Below are 20,073 nucleotides of genomic sequence, written 5' to 3' on the forward strand. Positions count from 1 at the left end.
TAAATGGAAAAGCCCTGGGGAAAACTGATGTACAGAGAGATCTGAGTGTTCAGGTCCATTGTTCCCTGAAGATTGCAATGCAGATCAATAGAGTGGTCAAGAAGGCAAACAGCATGCTTTCCTTCATCAGATGGGGTATTGAGTGCAAGAGTTGGCAGGTCATGTTACAGTTGGACAAGACTTTAGTTCGGCCACATTTAGAGTAATGTGTACAGTTCTGGTTGCCATGTTACCAAAAGGATGTGAATGCTTTGGAGAGGGTGCAGAGGAGATTCACCAGAATGTTGCCTGTTATAAAGGGCGCTGGCTATGAAGAGAGGTTGTGTACATTAGGTTTATTTTCATTAGAAAGACTGAGGTTGAGGGGGGATCTGATTGAGCTCTACAAAATCATGAGAGATATAGACAGGGTGGATAGCATGAAGCTTTTTCCCCAGATTGGGGGACTCAATTACTATGGGTCCTGAGTTCAAGGTGAGAGGGAAATGTTTAAGGGAGAGATATGCATGAAAGGTTCTTTACACAGAGGGTGTTGGGTGCCTGGAACATGTTGCCAGCGAAGGTGGTAGAGGTGGGCATGAGTGTCATTTAAGATGTATCTATGATACATGACTAGGCTGGGGGCAGAGGGATACATATCCTTAGAAAACAGGTGACAGGTTTAGATAGAGGATATGGATTGGCTCAGGCTTGGAGGGCCGAAGGGCCTGTTGCTGTGCTGTAATTTTCTTTGTTCTTTGAGGAGGGTCATCTCAGAATACTATAGACACATCAAGAGACCTCTTTGGTAATGGAAGGTGAACCTGAGGCCTCAGTTGGAGTGCACAACCTTTTAAACGGCCAAGTAACCAACCCTTCAAGCACCGCCTACCTCACAATTTGCAGAATCTGCAGTTAGTGCATTGGAATTATTAGGCATATCAGAACCCATCAAACTGAAATGGAAGCAAATCATTCTTGATTGCGAAGAATTGCCTTAAGAAAATGGAGAAGATCCATGACTGTCCCAGATCATTAGTATTGGGTGTTTCCAGAGTTCCTGTCATGTACTCAGCAGCTTTGTCTTAGTATCTTATATCTACCAGCATTGACACAGAGGCATCTACTTGAAAATAATTATTTTCCGTCAGAAGAGTTGTCATTGAGCACTAGTGAGGATGAAGACCAGAGAATAAATGAGGCAAGTATTGTTGAACCATAGGACCCAATCTTCAAAATAACTATGATAAGAGAGCATTGATCTAAAATGGTCCATCAAAACCTAAACAGTTGAAGTAATTGAGATGGTCCCACTTTTCTTTCTTCTGCCGTCTTATATTTTTTTAATTAGCAATTGCCATAGTATGAGAAAAAAATCTATGGTATTTCATTATTTTGTCATAAACAATGATATTAGTACATTCTATTCTCAGCTGAAATATAATCACGCTCATTAATTTTACCATCAACTATAGCAGGAATGTAGGGTATGGGGTGTAGGTCGATCATGCACAAAATGAAAACTGATTATACACACACCCACTAAGAGATTAATTTATTGAAACAAAAAGTTCCATTTTTGTTCAATACAAAAACATGCAGCAAAAATCTATCATCTAAAGCCAATCTCAAAGTTATTATCAAGTAACACATAGTACACATACAACACAAAGGACTTTCTTCTAACTTGTATAATAAATTATTGACCACAGTATAAAAATGTTTGAGTCACATCTACACAACAAAACTAAACAAAAACACACTTATCACACTTAGATAATGAGAATAACAGTAAAAAAGAAGCCAAAACTGAACATGTATATCCCATTTTCATACAAATGGTACCTATTTAGATAATATTGACATTCCCCCATTCTCTTTGTACCTTCACTGAAAGGATTATGTTTTTGATCCATTTTGAAATTATGTCATTTTTAAACATTGACAGTTCAGGTTAAAGGGTGTTGCCTTCATTCATAAGCATTCTATTGGGCCTGCATTCTCTACAGTTTTGAAGAGGTGTAAGCTGATCTCATTGAAATGTACAAAGTACTTGAAGGGATAGACAGGGCAGGATGTTTCTTCCTGCCTGCAGAATCTAAACAGATGGGGCACAATTTAAGAATGTAGGGTATGCCAGTTAGGTCTGAGATAAGGAGCAATTAGTTTACTAAGAAGATTGTGCAATTTTGACAATCTCTACCATAGAGGGCTGTGGAGGATTTGTCTTTGAGTATACTTAATGTACAGATTGATAGATTCCTGATTACTGGTGGCAAATGGGATTATAGTGATGGGATGAGAAAAAGGTATTGAAATTTCATCAGACATAATTGTATTGAACGGCAGGACTGGCTAGATGGGCTGAATGGCCCATTCCTGGTCCATATGTTCTTATGAATATGGTCTATTGGTTCAGCCACTTTTGGAAGACTACATACAATTCTGGTTACCCTGCTATAGGAAAGTTGTTGTGAAATTTGAAAGGGTGAAGAAAAGATTTACAATGATGTCACTTAGATTGGAAGGTTTGAGCTATAGGGAAAGGCTGAATAGGCCGAACCTAGTTTTCCTTGGCTGTCAGACACTGAGGGGTGACTTTATAGAGTTTATAAAATCATGAGGGTTATAGATAGGGTGAATAGCCAAAGTTTTTTTTCCCCAGAGTAAGGGGGTCCAAAATTAGAAGGCATAGGTGTAAGGTGAGACAGGAAAGAAATAAAAGGGACCTAAGAGGCAACTTTTTTCATATGGGGGTGGTGTATATATGGAATGAGCTGCCAGAGAAAGTGGTGGAGGCTGGTACAATTACGACATTTAAAAGGCATCTGGATGGGTACATGAATAGGAAGAGTTTAGAGGGATACAGGCCAAATGCTGACAAATGGGACTAGGTTAATTTAGGATATCTGTTTGGCATGGACGAGTTGGACCGGAGGTAAAACCAATGACTGCAGATGCTGGAAACCAGATGTTCTGGATTAGTGGTGCTGGAAGAGCATAGCAGTTCAGGCAGCATCCAAGGAGCAGCGAAATCGACGTTTCGGGCAAAAGCCCTTCATCAGAAATAAAGGCAGTGAGCCTGAAGCGTGGAGAGATAAGCTAGAGGAGGGTGGGGGTGAGGAGAAAGTAGCATAGAGTACAATGGGTGAGTGGTGGAGGGGATGAAGGTGATAGGTCAGGGAGGAGAGGGTGGAGTGGATAGGTGGAAAAGGAGATAGGCAGGTAGGACAAGTCCGGACAAGTCATGGGGACAGTGCTGAGTTGGAAGTTTGGAACTAGGGTGAGGTGGGGAATGGGAAATGAGAAAACTGTTGAAGTCCACATTGATGCCCTGGGGTTGAAGTGTTCCGAGGCGGAAGATGAGGCGTTCTTCCTCCAGGCATCTGGTGGTGAGGGAGCGGTAGTGAAGGAGGCCCAGGACCTCCATGTCCTTGGCAGAGTGGGAGGGGGAGTTGAAATGTTGGGCCACAGAGTGGTGTGGTTGATTGGTGCAGGTGTCCCGGAGATGTTCCCTAAAGCGCTCTGCTAGGAGGCGCCCAGTCTCCCCAATGTAGAGGAGACCGCATCGGGAGCAACGGATACAATAAATGATATTAGTGGATGTGCAGGTAAAATGAGTTGGACCGTAGGGTCTGTTTCTGTGCTGTACATCTCTATGACTTTAAAATCATACCTTTTAAGGTTATTGTCCACCCGTATAATATGGGCGAAAGTGAGGACTGCAGATGCTAGAGATCAGAGTCAAGATCAGAGTGGTGCTGGAAAAGCACAGCAGGTCAGGCAGCATCCGAGGAGCAGGAAAATTGACATTTCAGGCAATTCCTGATGAAGGGCTTTTGTCCGAAACGTCAACCTTTCTGCTCCTCGGATGCTGCCTGACCTGTTGTGTTTTTCCAGCACCACTCTAATCCTCATATGTTTATGATGTCTGACTCTGCTCCTTTAATTGTTGCAAGGATGTTTTAATAATGAAACCAGCACTAAAAAGACAAAGCAATATACAAAGGAGTATACTTACAATAATGGATTTCAAGTGCAGATATATAGCCCATCCCAGCTACATTCATGTATGTGCTATTTTTAAAATAACACCTGGCTAAAAGTAGTGCACATATTCAAGTATGAGAAGCTATCACAGCAAATGAACTTCACTGACAGGAAAGAAATGTTGCCTTTTTTAAAATTCATTCATGGAATGAGGGTATCGCTGGCTGGGCCAACATTTATTGCTCATCCCTAATTGCCAGGAGGGCAGTTAAGAGTCAATCACATTACTGTGGGTCTGGAGTCACATGTAGGCCAGCCCAAGTAAGGCTGGCAGTTTCCTCCCCTGAAGGAAGTTAGTTAACCAGGTGGATTTTTCCAACAATCAACAATGGATTCATGGACATCATTAGACTCTTAATTGCACATTGATTTTTTGTTGAATTCAAATTCAGCCATCTGCCATGGCAGGATTTGAACCCCAGTCCCCGGAACATTATCTGGGTCTCTGGATTAACATCGCATCCCTCTATATTTAGATCACACAGTATGATTTCTGAGCTATTGGAACATTAGGCAGTGGCACGTTTGAAGCTTTACAAGACTCACAAAACACAAATATTCGATGCTACCTAAGATCTGTTGATTTCCTTAGATTTGCTTTAATTGTACAATAGACATCAAGTAAAACTGGAGGGCTGCAATTAGTAATGACATATTTAGAAATTATTACCTTTTGATGCGTACATGTCAATTGAAATTAAACATACTAGTGATAAATCCAAAACTTTTCAGCTGCATATTTCTTCAAATGGGACTTAAATATAAAGCTCAGGAAAATAAAAGCAGGCCATCTAAAAACACAGACCTGAACAAAGCCTGGTATTGCTCCCCTCCTACTCCCAAGGTATGCAAACAGATTAGTTGTTGACCGGATTTTTGGTTGTTTAGAGCAGGACTCCAGTTTCCCTTTCTGTAAACTTGAAAGGATTACATTAGGTGTCACAGTGCTGTTCAAATCTGCTCCCTTTCAGGCATAAATAATAAAATAACAACCAAGATAAATGATCCACAAAACAAAGGGAAACTCAGAAAACCAAATGATAACATTGCTATCTACCAGTCCATCTACTATCCTGTTTTGACACTGTCACGTTGCTAAGTTGTTGTGTTCTCTTTACCTTATACAGTTTATACAGTTTTGGATTATTCAGTACACCCTCAGCATGTGACTCGAGACTAGAAATTGCATTACCTTCTTAATCATTTACTGCCCTCCCTATCCATTTTAACTAGACAAAGTTCCTACATGGTCAGGCCAACAGCTTGTCCCAGGCTGACTGGGTCCTTGTTATCATATTAAAATTTATGTTGCTGTGTAACATCCAGTGCAATTTTGATTCCAGACTTTAGAATGCACCATAGTCTAATGTCTTAGTAATGCCCACAGAGAGTGCAGGTCAAAACTGGAGCTTCTCTACCAGGGCCATCCAGGCATGGACAAGACCACTGAACAGAGGCAGGCAACTAACATGACACCCTTTTGTTTCCATTGGGCTTCATCAATTCTGGACCCTAAAGTACATTGAGGTCCCGAAGAAGACCCCCGTCCCACCACCCCAAGATGGTTCTCTCGGCTTGCTTGACCATTCCAGACCAACAAACCAAACCAAATGGTTACTTTGAGATTTTTATCTTTTTTAAATTTTAAGGTCACGAATTACCTAAACGTGAAAAGCCACCCAGAAATTAAACAAAGCAACACCAGTGCAATTACCTTGTAACAGCTTGAGGAATTTGCAATCATTTTCTGAGGGAAACTAATTTAGTTAAGTGGTCAAAATTCATTCATTTTATTTATGGTGTGCTGCTCTACGGAAGCAATGTACTTCAAGACAGACAATATATCAAAAAATGAACAGTCTTAGTCATTTAAATATAAAATTTAAACAACTCTAACATTGCTTTATTCATCCAGTTTGATCTTTCTCTCAGATGTGATTAATTTTCAATAACAGATGATTGTCAGCTGACCTCTAGGTCTTTACCCAAATGATTAACTGTTTTAATAAGCAATTTGACTAAAAACTAATTCTAAATCCATATGACAGTTTCTAACAGGACTTTGAATGAAACTGGGAAATATGACTGATTTCACTCTTCCCATAATTGTTTTGGCTGAGACCAGTAACTGCAACACAAACCAGAGATCAAATTTAGATCTAGGAGCAAATTATTGCAGATGCTGGTATCTGTACTGAAAGCAAAAAATGCTGGAGATCACAGCAGGTCAGGCAGCATCCATGGAGAGAAAGCAAGTTAATGTTTGAGTGTAGATGACTCTTCTTCAGAGCTGAAATTTTGATCTTGTTTAATGACCTCAAATTTTACTTCTACAAGTTCGATCAAATTGATGAACTCTTCAGATTTTAACCTGAAAAAGAATAGAATTTACATTTACTTTGTGCATTTTTCACCATAGCTGGCTACACCTCATTACACAAGTACTTTAAAAGCATTAGCAGCAGAGCTTAGCTCTGAGTGGGAATTGGATATGTGGAGTAAGAAGCATATTCCACACCTCTGATCTCCAAGAGTATAAAGCCTGACAAATTTTCCTGTTTTTCCTAGTGCACAGTTTATAAATAAAGTTTAACTTTGACCTACTATATATTTCATTATATCCCTCTAGGCACTATGGTGCATTCTAAAGTCTGGAATCAAAATTGCACTGGATGTTACACAGCAACATCGATTTTAATATGATAACAAGGACCCAGTCAGCCTGGGACAAGCTGTTGGCCTGACCATGTAGGAACTTTGTCTAGTTAAAATGGATAGGGAGGGCAGTAAATGATTAAGAAGGTAATGCAATTTCCAGTCTCGAATCACATGCTGAGGGTGTACTGAGAAATCCAAAACTGTATAAACTGTATAAGGTAAAAAGAGCACAGCAACTTACCAAGGTGACAGTGTCAAAACAGGATAGTAAGGAAGATTTTACAGATGCAGAACAGCATGGTGGGGTTACACGTACTGCGACATGAATCCAAGATCACGAATGAGACCGTCTTCATGGGTTTGGAACTTGGCTATCAGTTTCTGCTTGGTGATTCTATGTTGATGTGTATCTTGAAGGCCGCCTTGTAGGATGGTCACCTGAAGATCGGAGGCTGGATGTCCTTGACCCACTGAAGTGTTATCCCACTGGGAGGGAACATCCCTGTCTGATGATTGTTGCACAGTGTCCATTCATCTGTTGTTAAAGCATCTGCATGATCTCGCCAATATACCATGCCTCGGGGCATTCTTGCCTGCAGTGTATGAGATAGACGTCATTGGCTGAGTCACATGAGTACCTGCTGTGTACGTGTGATGGTCGTATCCTTGTCGATGATCTGACCTGTCTTGCAGAAGTTGCCTTGGCAGGGTTGTATGGTGTTGTGGCTGATGTTGTCCTGAAGGCTGGATAGTTTGCTGTGAACTATTACGAACTATTAGTGAGACCATGTAGACTGTACAACAATGGATGAATGGACACCGCACAACAAATGCCAGATAGGGATGTTCCTTCCCAGTTGAGGAACACTTCAGCAGTCAAGGACATTCAGCCTATGATTTTTGGGTAAGCATTGTCCTGGGCGGACTTCGGCATACACAACAATGCAGAATGGCTGAGCAGAAACTGATAGCAAAGTTCAATACTCATGAAGATGGCCTCAAATCTTGGGTTCATGTGGTGGTACCTGTGACCCCACCACGTTGTTCTGTATCTGTAAAATCTTCCTTACGGCCCTGTTTTGACATCGTCACCTTGATAACTTGTTATGATCTCTCTATCTTAATTAGTTCATACATTTTTGGATTATTTATTATTTCAGTTAACTCCTCAGCATGTGACTCTTATACCTATCATGTTATTACTGTCATTTAGTTTATCTCCAGCACCACGTTATTTTACATTTTTTGTAGTTATCTTTCTGCCTCATTTAGTTGGATTAAAGGCCATCCCTTCAGTTGTTATTTAGCTGTTGACACTTTACTCACACCATCTAACACTCTTGGACACCTGCAGAGACTTATTATTCACTCACACCATTTGTATGATCTTTTGATCTCTCTGCCTTTGATCTCTCTGCCTATGAATTCTGGTCTATGTGCTCTTCTCTCTCACTACACCTGACCAAACGGCTATGCTCTGAAAGTTTGTGATTTCAAATAATCCTGTTGGATGATAACCTGGTGTCGTGTGATTTCTGACTTTGTCCACCCCGGTCCAACATTGACACCTCCACATCATCAATCTTAGCACATCGTATGTTCTTTCTTTCAATTTGGTACTATCCTTAACTTTCTTGATTAAGGATGGTTGATTACTCCCTTCTGTAGAATTGTTCTTTCTCAGTGGAGCACATCTTTGATGTGAGACATGAACTGTTTTCTTAAACGTCTGCCATTGTTCATCAAATGTTTTTTGCTGCTAAACGCCTTTCTCAGCCAACTGTGCCTTCTTCTTGTGATTACCCTCATTCATTAAACATGCCTCATTATACATTACCAGATCCAAAACGGCCTGATCCCTGGTTGGTTCCACTACATATTGTTTCAGACAACTATCCCAAATATACTCTATGAATTCTTGTTTGTGGTTACATCTGCCAATTTGATTTTACCAATCTACATGAAGAAGTTTCACCTCAAAGAGTGTAGAAACACTTGTTTATTGTTATGCAGATTTTCAGATGGAAGCTCCCCATTGTGTTAATGGATATGATATAAAACAAAGAAGTGTTGATGCTGGAGATCTGAAACAAAAATTGCTGAAGAGACTCTGCAGGTCTGCCAGTACATGTGGAGAGAAAACAGAGTTAATGTTTTGAGTCCAGTGGCCCTTCTTCAGAATTGATAGTAGCTAGGAAAAGTGTTATTTATGCTAATGACAGGGGTTGGGGTTGGGGACAGAGGGATGACTGAGCAGATAGTTGGGATGGAGCCATGAGACAGAAACAGAGAGGGGAAAAAGTTAGGCAGACAAAGGGACTGTTGATAGGAAGCCAGAGAAGAAGAAAAGCTAGATAGGTGATAATGGAGAGTATGAGTGGGGAGAAATGGGTTGTCTGTGCTGAAAGCAATCCATGGTATAACAGAAACTGGGGTTTGGAGGTGGATAAAAGACATGGAAGGAAGTGTTCAGGCTCTAAACTTATTAAATTCGATATTGAATCCTGAAGGCTGTAAAGTCCCCAGATGGAAGGTGAGATGGGTGACAGTGTTAATGGATCCTTGTCAAATTAGTCATGCCACATTAATCCAGTAACAGAAATCCGTGGGCTTAGGTCATAAAAACAGTGAAATTGAAAGCAATCTTTCTTTAATTCTCCAACCTTTTTGCACAGATTAAAAGGGATCGAGTTTTAAATAACTTTGCAGTCTTGGCAGGTCTGTTTGACAGGTCTTCTCATCAATCTTACCGATTTTATAACTCCCTTTTGACATTTTTTGACACTTGCTTGATGACTGACTCCAAAAGTATATACTGTTCTGATGCACTTCTTGGGAGGGAAAATATCCAGGTCTTTGTTTAATTTGGAATATTTGCCAATAGTGCAGCAAAACAACTACAACAATTCTTTAATATTTTAAAACTATCCACAAAATTCTCTGATGGGTTTGTTCAATATTTCAATGCAATTAACACATTTGTAGCTTTGACAGACTCGTTTGATATTATGGACTGACTAGGCTCCAACTTAGAAAAATTATATCTAGGTCATCTAATTGCGTCAACATTCTTTACTTTCAGGAATTGAATCAGCACATAATTCTCAAAATGGTTGAACTTACAACTTGTGTGTCCACCTTTCTTGCTCAGATACACTTTGGAGTTCATTTACTCAAAAGATTTTACTTTTGAGTACTAGCATATTTATGGAATTTAATTCATGTGGACCAGACTTTACTTAATTGTGTGAATAATTCATAAGCAATAATATTTGCAACAAATGTAGGATCATGTCTCTAGTCACCTAGTCAAATATTTAAACTACATTTCTATATTTGATACAAGTACTTAACTCAGCAGATTCAGGATCATTTTTATCCCCTGCAAAACTTTTAATGCATTTAATATAAAAAGCTGAAAAATGTTAAGAACAAAGAAACTATGAATTTTTATGCCAATGTATAAGAAATACTTTGCAAGCCAGGTTTTTTGAAAACTACCATTATGAGAATATTGGTCCTGATTTTGGTCTGTGATTTTTGGTCAGGAATGGCACTGCCATGCATCCGAGTAAAAAGGGTAGAAGTCCCTAGTCATACTATCATTTTCACTGTCATTTTGACTGAGACCTGTGGCCAAACGCTTTGGCAAATACATGAGAGAACCTCATATGAAAGTACAACTCCTGGTCCCATGATATCAAAAAGACTGTCAAGTTCAAACACCATTGGGTCGAGCTTATGCTCCAAATGCTCTGTTTAGTGGTTTAGGATATGGAGCAGCAAAAATAGAACACCTTAAAAAGGACCCCATGAGGCGATTCCAAAAATGAGTTAGGTCTTAATGGCATTAATGCTCTTTTAGCTCTTGTTCCACTAAACTAACTGCTCAGAAGATAAGTCAACAGTTTTCCTATTTGATGGAATGCTCCGACAGCTCTAGAAATTAGGCTGACCATCAGAATGATTCAGGCCTCAGTTTGCTTTCATCCTGGGGATAGCTGGCTTGCTTCCCCTATCTCCTGTCTAATAAAAATATTTACAATAAATTCAAACCCAAGAATTCTTAGTGCTAAATGGAAGTCAGAGAAGGTGAAAAAGGCTTTGAGTTTTACATTTGAAGGCAGAAACACATCCATCCATCTTAAAGATGACACTGATTAAACAGAGTTGCTAAAATACTGATAAAACTATTTATTTTGATATGACATTTGTTCAACAGTGAGTTTAACAGCAATATTACAGCTATGTCTACGAATTGTTCAAACTTTATTTGGGCTCATTAAAATGGTCAACCAATCATTGAAAATCTAGATGATTCAATGATTGGTATGAAGTATAGTTTAATTAGCAGTAAGAACCTTGATTGACAGTCCATTGATCACTACTCATCAATATGTTGCTGGTACCACAGATTAAACTCCCGGATTTCCTTCTCATGTAAACGACGTGACTTGCTGGAACGGCTTGACTTGCTGGACTGTGCCGACTTAGAGCTTGGACTGTGGGATGATGTCCTCCGCATCAAATTCTGAGAGATTGACCGATGCAGGTTCTTCATAGAGGATGAAGCTGCCATTGTCACAACCCATGGATGTTTCAAAGCTTGTGCAGCTGCCATTCTCTCACTGGGGTCTATTGTAATTAGTTTATCAATGAAGTCCTTGGCAAGGTTAGAAACGTTTGGCCATGGCTGTAACAAAAGTTGATTGTAAAGCAAGATCAGTATTACGGCAGAGTGTGGTACAAAACAATTAATTGCTAATTAATGAACAACATTTGCTATTTATTATCAAAAAATATCTTGAACATCTGTAGCAATGGCATCTCTTCCTACCCTTTCATGCCACTTTAAGAGTCTGCCAAATATTCAAACCTTGACCTACTCCTCCTCCCATATGCATGCTGTCCTTTGACAATATCACTATTAACATGCACATTAATGATACTTAAATGAAATTTGATGGACACAAATGCAATACTTTCTTTGATTCTAGCAACCATCAAGTTAGGAAGGGTGACCTGATTCCTTTCCACACTCTTCCACTGGTCACAACCTGATGAAGGGCTTTTGCCCAAAACGTTGATTTCGCTGCTCGTTGGATGCTGCCTGAACTGCTGTGCTCTTCCAGCACCACTAATCCAGTACAACGAAGTAATAATTTAAAAAGAGAGATGATATTGCCAATCAGTCTATATAATATAGATATCCAGCCTAGTATAAGAAACAATCCAGGTCAGGTCCTTAAATACAAATCAAAAATTAGTTTATTGTAAACAAACTTAGCCAAGATAAGATATAAAGATTATTTTAAAAAAGATTTAAGCTGTGCAAACACATACAACTATTCTTCCTGAAAAATAATACACACAACCACCAAATCTGGGACAAAATTTAAAACTCTGTAGAATATTATCCAAAAAGTACTATGGTTAAGTAACAATTACATTCAGGAGAAATAATAGTTCACAAATTATTTTTGTCCCTGGGGACCTTTAAAATCTGATCTGCTTGCTGCTCCTTCCATTTTGTTAAAAGTAAAAAAACCTTACTTTGCACCTAAAATGTTAATGCTGTTTTTCTCTCTCCACGTATGCTGCCAAACCTATTGAGTTTCTCTGGCATTTTCTATTTTGTATGCATTCCAATCCAGGTAGGGGTTTTCTTACTCTTCTACAAACATACTTTCAATGGGTCTTTTAGATTTGCTACGAAAAGCTTTTCCGTATTGTGGTTGACAATCAGCTTCAAAATTATCTTCCATCATAAGAGATTTTGGCATTTCATTGTTTTAATTCACACCAGTTGAATAATCTGCATTGAGGGAGTTTTATTCTTTTTAATCAAATGATGTTCTATTTTATGTGAGAGACCTGCCTTCTGCTGATTTTAATTTTCTTACTCTGCTTCAAATGTGCAACCCTCATTTCCCTGCCTTCCACTACTTCTTACAAATATTTGTTTCTCTTTTAATTTCCAATTAATTTTCAAGTTTGTTGATTACTTCATTCAGCTTAGCAACTGTTCAGTCACCTTTGTTTCAGTCTTCCATAGAAACTTTGCATATGTTTGACAACTTCATATGAGCATTCCATCCATTTTTTATGTTTATTGCCATGGTTACTGGTTGTTCTTTAATATGTTTCTTATATTTACTTTCTTTAACAGATTTTAAAGTCTGGACCTGTTCAGCAATACACCCATCCTATCTTTCTTATCCTGAAGATTGCATCGGAGTTTAACATTTTCATTGCTCTTTTCATGTTGATGTTCTAGTGAACTGTCCATCTTGATCATTTTCTAACAGAAGGTCTATTTTTGTCAAACATGCGTTCGCAGATTTAGACTGAGACTTTTCAAGTTTTCAATCAATATATTTTACTTCTCAACACTAGGCATTTAGCATTAGCAAACTCATCTTTTGTGCTCAAAATTTGATTCTCTACATTGATCAGTTTTTTTTTTGAATTGCTCATCAGTAGCTTATTGATTAGCCACAAACATTTTATGGAGTTTAGCAACATCTATATGATGAAGCAACTGTTGCTACAGTCACTGCCATGTATTCCACAGAATCGCTACAGTGTGGAAGCAGGCCATTCGGCCCACTGGGTCTACATCGACCCTCGAAACAGCATCTCACCCCGACCCACCCCCTACCCTATCCCTTTAATCCTGCATTTCCCAAGGCTACTCCACCTAGCTTGGACCAGAAACAGAACTGGACTAGCCATGTAAACATTGTGTCTACACAAACATGCCAGAGACTAGAATTCCTACACCAAGTACCTCACCTTCTTATTGCTCAAAGTCTGTCTACCACCTGTAAAGCAGAAGCAAAATGGAGAACAAAGGTTTCAAAAGCTGGACAAGCAGCTGATGAGTTTGTACACAAACTTTTACCTCAGTGGAAACCCTGGACACTAATGGCAATTTAGCATGGCCAATCCACCTAATCTGCGTATTTTTGGACTGTGGGAGGAAACTAGAGCATCATAGAAAACCCCCGGAGACATGGGGGGAATGTGTACACTCCACACAGACAGTCAACCCAGTCCATGGCACTGTAAGGCAGCAGGGCTAACCACTGAGCCACCATGCCTCCCTAGTCCAAATGTTAATGTGTCCATTGTCCAAATCTTCATTCAATATAAAACTTATCCTTTCAAAGGTAAGCTGGGAACAATTCCACAGTACTGACACAGTTTACTAAGTCATTTCATGACTTCACTTGGTACAACCTACTGAAATATGAATCAAATCATCAGGCACTATCAATGACAGTGTCTGTCAAATATTAATTTGTTTATTTGCTTCACTGAAAAAGTATAGGAATACTTCCACTTTACAGTCAAAACCTCCAAAATTCTAGTAACTTGACTCACTTTAGCAGTATTCATAGAAGAATCTCCATGACAAACCGAGGTAGTATCCCCCAATTTACTTGGTCCTGAAAGAACAATCTGCTTGTGTACCCTTGCCACTGGTTTATCATTCCACTTCCAATATCAGCATGAAGGTCATCTATCTTCTTGCAATGCAAGTACACAGACACAGTACATCACTCCTAGTCTCAACATCTTCCTTTCTAGCTTGAGGAGAGATGCATTTCCATTCGCTGCTGTCCTTTCTTGCATCGGGCCCTTCTTCCTTTCACTATCCTTCTCAGCTTTGTTGAATGATGGAAAAATGGTTTCCACTGTGGTAAAAATTTGTGGACAGGCTCATCAGCTGCTTGTTCAGCTTTTGAAACCTTTGTTCTCTGTTTTGCTTATGCCTTATAGTTGGTGGACAGACTTTGGGCAATCAGAAGGTGAGGTACTTGGTGAAGGATTTTTAGTCTCTGGCATGTTTATGTAGACACAATATTTACATGGCTAATGAAATAAAAACTGATCAATATAGAAAATCAAATTTTGAGCACAAAAGATGAGTTTGCTAATGCTAAATGCATACTGTTGAGAATGTTTTAGCTTCAGTCACAGGAAGTTCTGTTTCTGGTCAGTGGTAATGCCCAGGATGATGATAAACACAAGCATTAGGTGCATAGCACTTTGTATTAATGTCATATAGCTTCCTGTGACAATTTTGTTTGTTTTGCAATACTTTCAAATGAAATGAAAAATGTCTATCTCATTTGCTTCAAAGTTTGGGATCCCTTCAGCAAAATTAAGCAGCTCAATTGAGTCTGAATTGGGGATGATATCATTCCCTATCAATACCTTCCCTGAGTTTAAAGGGAACCTCCTTTCATAATACAAATATTTTGGATTGACATTCCATTGCCCCTGTTATTTATTATCTTCGCCTTTTCCTACTTTACTCTTCATTCGTCTTTTTTTTCCCAAACTACTTTTCTCTTTCCCTTCTTTTTCTCTCTCCTCCCTCTTCTTTCTTTGTTTGGAATGTCAATTCTAGTCTCCCTTTTTTTGGGCAGAATCCTTGCCAGCCTACCTTGTCTGTTTCCAATCCCACATGTCCCTCTGGCTCTCCCCAGTCAATGTCCAGATTGTTAGTCATTTTTTTCTTTTAGAATTTCTTGTTCCTTTGTTTTTTGCTTTGAATTCTATCCCAACCGCACTTTCCAGTTTGTCAGTGAGGGATGGCTTTAATGTTCCAGTTCTGCTCTGCTCAACTGCTCTACCTTTACAATGGATTTTTTGGTTAGTATACAATTGTAATCTAGCACAGGAGAAAGCTCTATTGATTTAGCACATAAGGCTTCTGAATACGATTACAGTCTATGGTGTTTGAGGTACCCTGCAGTACTTTAGCTGATTAATAGAAGACTGAGAGTTGGGATTAAGGGGTGATTTTAAAGATGGTAACCTGAATCTAGTGGTGTACCAAAGGGCTCAGTGCTGGGACCACAATTATTTACAATGTACATTAATGACATACATGATGGAAGTGAGTGCACTATTGCCAAGTTTGAAAATTGCACAAAGGTAGGTAGAAAGGGAAGTACAGGTAGTGAGGATGACACAATAAATCTACAGAGATACAGACAGGTTAAGTGAATCAGCAACAATTTCACAGATGGAATATAATGTGAGAAAATGTGAGGTTATCTGTTTTGGCAGGAAATATTAAGAATGGATATTATTCAAATGAGGAAAGACCTATGAAAGCTACAGCGCAAAGGGATTTGGTGCTTCTTGTGCATGAATCACAAAAAGTGATTCAAGTGCAGTGGGTAATACGGAAGGCAAATGGAATGTTGGCCTTTACTTCAAAGGTGTTGGAGCATAAAAATGAGGAGGTTTTATTAAAATTATACAAGGCGATATTCAGGCCATATCTGGAGACCGTGAACAATTTTAGTCCCCTTATCAAAGGATAGGTAATACTGGCATTGGAGACAGATCAGAGAAGGTTCACTAGATTGATTGCAGATACGCGTAGATTTTCCTATGAGGACAGCTTGAGTAGGTTACAGAGAAATATAGAAAATAGGAGCAGGAGTAGGCCATTTAGCCCTTCCAGTCTGCTCCACCATTCAACATAAGGCTGGTCATCCAATTCCATACCCTGTTCAGGACTTCTTCCTATACCATTGGATCATTTTTAGTTCTAGGAGCTATATCTAACTCCTTAAAAATACTCAATGTTTTGGCCTCATCTGGTTTCTCTGTGGCAGGAAATTCCACAGGCTCATTACTCTTTGGGTGAAGAAATTTCTCCTCATCTTAATCCTAATGGCCTCTCCTTACCCTTGCACTGTGACCCTTGGCTCTGGATTCCTTGGACATCAAGAATGTCATTGCTGCATTTACCCTGTCTATTCTTGTTAAAATTTTATAAAATATGATATCACCTCTCATCCTTTTAGTCATTCTTCTCAGTGAATATAGTCCTAGCTGCTTCAATCTCTTTTCCTTTGTCAGACCTGTCATCCAGGTTGAGCTTGTACTCATTCAAGTTCAGAAGTGTGAGAAGGCAATTAATTGACGCATACAAGATTCTGAGGGGGTTTGACAGGTTAGATGCAATAATGTTTCCTCTCTAGGAGAATCGAGGACCAGAAGGCATAATCTTAGGTTAAGGGGTCATTCATTTAAGACTCAGTCAACCTGTGGAATTATTTACTGCAAAAGACTATTGAGGCTGGATCATTACATATATTCAAGGCTGACGTGGAAGATTTTTACTCAGTAAGGCAATTGAGGATTACAGGTATAAGGCAGGGACATTGTTTTGAGAATCATCATATCTGCCAGAACAGACTTGTTGGATAAATAGCCTAGTTCTGCTCCTACATCTTATGATCTGTAATTTCTTCCAGTTAGATACAAGGGAAAATGGAAATCATTGATCCCAATATAAACTCTGACCTCGTTACTGACTCCATTATTCTAAGCTAAATTTTTAACCCCAGGCCTTTGTAACCTATTTTGACATCTGTGACATTATTCACCTCTGCCCTCACTTCACCAATGACTTTGTCACCTCCAGAATTGATTATTCTAGTATTTGTTTGGACTGGCCTCTCATCCTTTATGCTCTGTAGACTTCAGCACACCCAGAATTCTTTTACCCATAATCTATTCTGCACTAGGTCCTAATTGTCCATCATCAGTGTTGTTAGCTCCTAATCTCTGACTACACATCAAAATTTTGATCAATGTTTGAAATTGCATTCTTAACATTCTCCTGTAACCTCTGGAACTCTAAAATCCACACTCTCCTGAGCATCCCATTATGGTGTTTTTAGATTTCTTCTATACTCTCCTTTTTATTCCAACCTCTTTCATGCACATTGGCAATCAAGCCTTCAACCACCCAGATGGCACTGCCTCTCTCTCTCTCTCTATTATTCTTCTTGAACCTCTTTAAAACTCTTCTTGTTTGACCATGCTTTGGTTACCATTTGTAATATCTCCTTCTGTGATTCCATAATGATTGTTTTGGCTATGCTTCTGTGAATAATGATATTTTATCAACGTCAAAGACAATATTTGTGCAAATTTGTGCTATGTCTACTGTGAATGCTAGAAATCAAAATTAAAAACAGATGCTGGAAATGTCAGTGCATCTAATAAAGGAAGAATTTGGGCTTACATTATGATTGGATATGCAACTAGAACTCTAATGTAGATCCATTCTTCTCTTGCTGATGTTGAACAATTGGCTGTACATTTTGTCTTAATTAAATTAAGTTAGGAATTTGAGATAGCAGCATTTTAAAATGTATCAAAGCATCTGTTGCTTCTTTCCAGTGACAATAACTGGTCTTAATAGCATTGACAATACATTATTCATAATAACTGTACATTTATTTATGATGGCGCAGTGATGCACTGAATGGTAGGAAGTAGGTATTCCCCTATGAATTTTAACACAGTAAGTTTCAAGCATAGGAACTTTAAAAAAACATGGCCTTTCATTTGTAGTCAAAGAGTCATAGAGATGTACAGCATGGAAACAGACCCTTCGGTTCAACCTGTCCATGCAGACCAGATATCCCAACCCATCTAGTCCCACCTGCCAGCATCCAGCCCATATCCCTCCAAACCCTTCCTACTCATATATCAATCCAAATGCCTCTTAAATGTCGCAATTGTACCAGCCTCCACCAGTTCCTCTGGCAGCTCATTCCATATATGTAGCACCCTCTGCATGAAAATGTTGCCCTTTAGGTCTCTTTTATATCCTTCCCCTCTCACCCTAAACCTATGTCCTCTAGTTCTGGACCCCACCCCAGGGAAAAGACTTTGCCTATTTATCCTATCCATGCCCCTCATCATTTTGTAAACCTCTATAAGGCCACCCCTCAGCCTCTGACACTCCAGGGAAAACAGCCCCAGCCTGTTCAGCCTCTCCCTATAGCTCAAATCCTCCAACCCTGGCAACATCCTTGTAAAGCTTTTTTGAACCCTTTCAAGTTTCACAACATCTCTCCGATAGGAAGGAGACCAGAATTGCACGCAATATTCCAACAGTGGCCTAACCAATGTCCTGTACAGCTGCAACATGACCTCCCAACTCCTGTATTCAATACTCTGACCAATAAAGGAAAGCATACCAAACGCCTTCTTCACTATCCTATCTACCTGCGATTCCACTTTCAAGGAGCTATGAACCTGAACTCCAAGGTCTCTTTGTTCAGCAACACTCCCTAGGACCTTACCATTAAGTGTATAAGTCCTGCTAAGATTTGCTTTCCCAAAACGCAGCACCTCACAGTTATCTGATTTAAACTCCATCTGCCACTTCTCAGCCCATTGGCCCATCTGGTCAAGATCCTTTTGTAATCTGAGGTAACTCTCTTCTTTGACCACTATACCTCCAATGTTGGTGTCATCTGCAAACTTACTAACTGTACCTCTTATGCTCGCATCCAAATCATTTATGTAAATGACAAAAAGTAGAGGACCTAGCACTGATCCTTGTGGCTCTCCACTGGTCACAGGCCTCCAGTCTGAAAAACAACCCTCCACCACCACCATCTGTCTTCTACCTTTGAGTCAGTTCGGTATCCAAATGGCTAGTTCTCCCTGTAATCCATGAGATCTAACCTTGCTAATCAGTCTCCCATGGGGAACCTTATCGAATGCCTTACTGATGTCCATATAGATCACATCTACTGCTCTGCCCTCATCAATCCTCTTTGTTATTTCTTCAAAAAACTCAATCAAGTTTGTGAGATATGGTTTCCCATGCACAAAGCCATGTTGACTATCCCCAATCAGTCCTTGCCTTTCCAAATACATGTACAGCCTGTCCCTCAGGATTCCCTCCAACAACTTGCCCACCACCGACGTCAGGCTCACTGGTCTATAGTTCCCTGGCTTGTCCTTACCGCCCTTCTTAAACAGTGGCACCAGGTTTGCCAACCTCCAGTCTTCTAGCACCTCACCTGTGACTATCGATGATACAAATATCTCAGCAAGAGGCCCAGCAATCACTTCTCGAGCTTCCCACAGAGTTCTCGGGTACACCTGATCAGGTCCTGGGGATCTAAACACCTTTAATCATTTCAAGACATCTAGCACTTCCTCATCTGTAATCTGGACATTTTGCAAGGTGTCACCATCTATTTCCCTACAGTCTATATCTTCCATATCCTTTTCCACAGTAAATACTGATACAAAATACTCATTTAGTATCTTCCCCATTTTCTGTGGCTTCACACAAAGGCCACCTTGCTGATCTTTGAGGGGCCCTATTCTCTCCCTAGTTACCCTTTTGTCCTTAATGTATTTGTAAAAACTGTTTGGATTTTCCTGAATTCTATTTGCCAAAGCTATCTCACGTCCCTTTTTTGCCCTCCTGATTTCCCTCTTAAGTGTACTCCTACTTCCTTTATACTCTTCTAAGGATTCACTCGATCTATCCTGTCTATACCTTACATATGCTTCCTTCTTTTTCTTAACCAAACCCTC

At 39.6% G+C, this 20,073-nt stretch overlaps 1 protein-coding gene across 1 annotated transcript in view; it reads right to left on the reverse strand.

Moving 5' to 3' along the window:
• Window positions 1-10,906: 10,906 nt before the first annotated feature.
• Window positions 10,907-20,073, reverse strand: part of LOC140476742 (serine/threonine-protein kinase H1-like) — a 118,599-nt gene continuing 109,432 nt past the window's right edge. Inside the window, exon 4 of the mRNA XM_072569556.1 lies at window positions 10,907-11,380. Within this exon, the coding sequence (XP_072425657.1) occupies window positions 11,072-11,380 (309 nt within the window). The 3' untranslated portion in view covers window positions 10,907-11,071. The remainder of the gene's footprint in view (window positions 11,381-20,073) is intronic.

The sequence above is a fragment of the Chiloscyllium punctatum genome, chromosome 5, assembly GCF_047496795.1.
Source record: "Chiloscyllium punctatum isolate Juve2018m chromosome 5, sChiPun1.3, whole genome shotgun sequence".
Classification (NCBI taxonomy): Eukaryota; Metazoa; Chordata; class Chondrichthyes; order Orectolobiformes; family Hemiscylliidae; genus Chiloscyllium; species Chiloscyllium punctatum.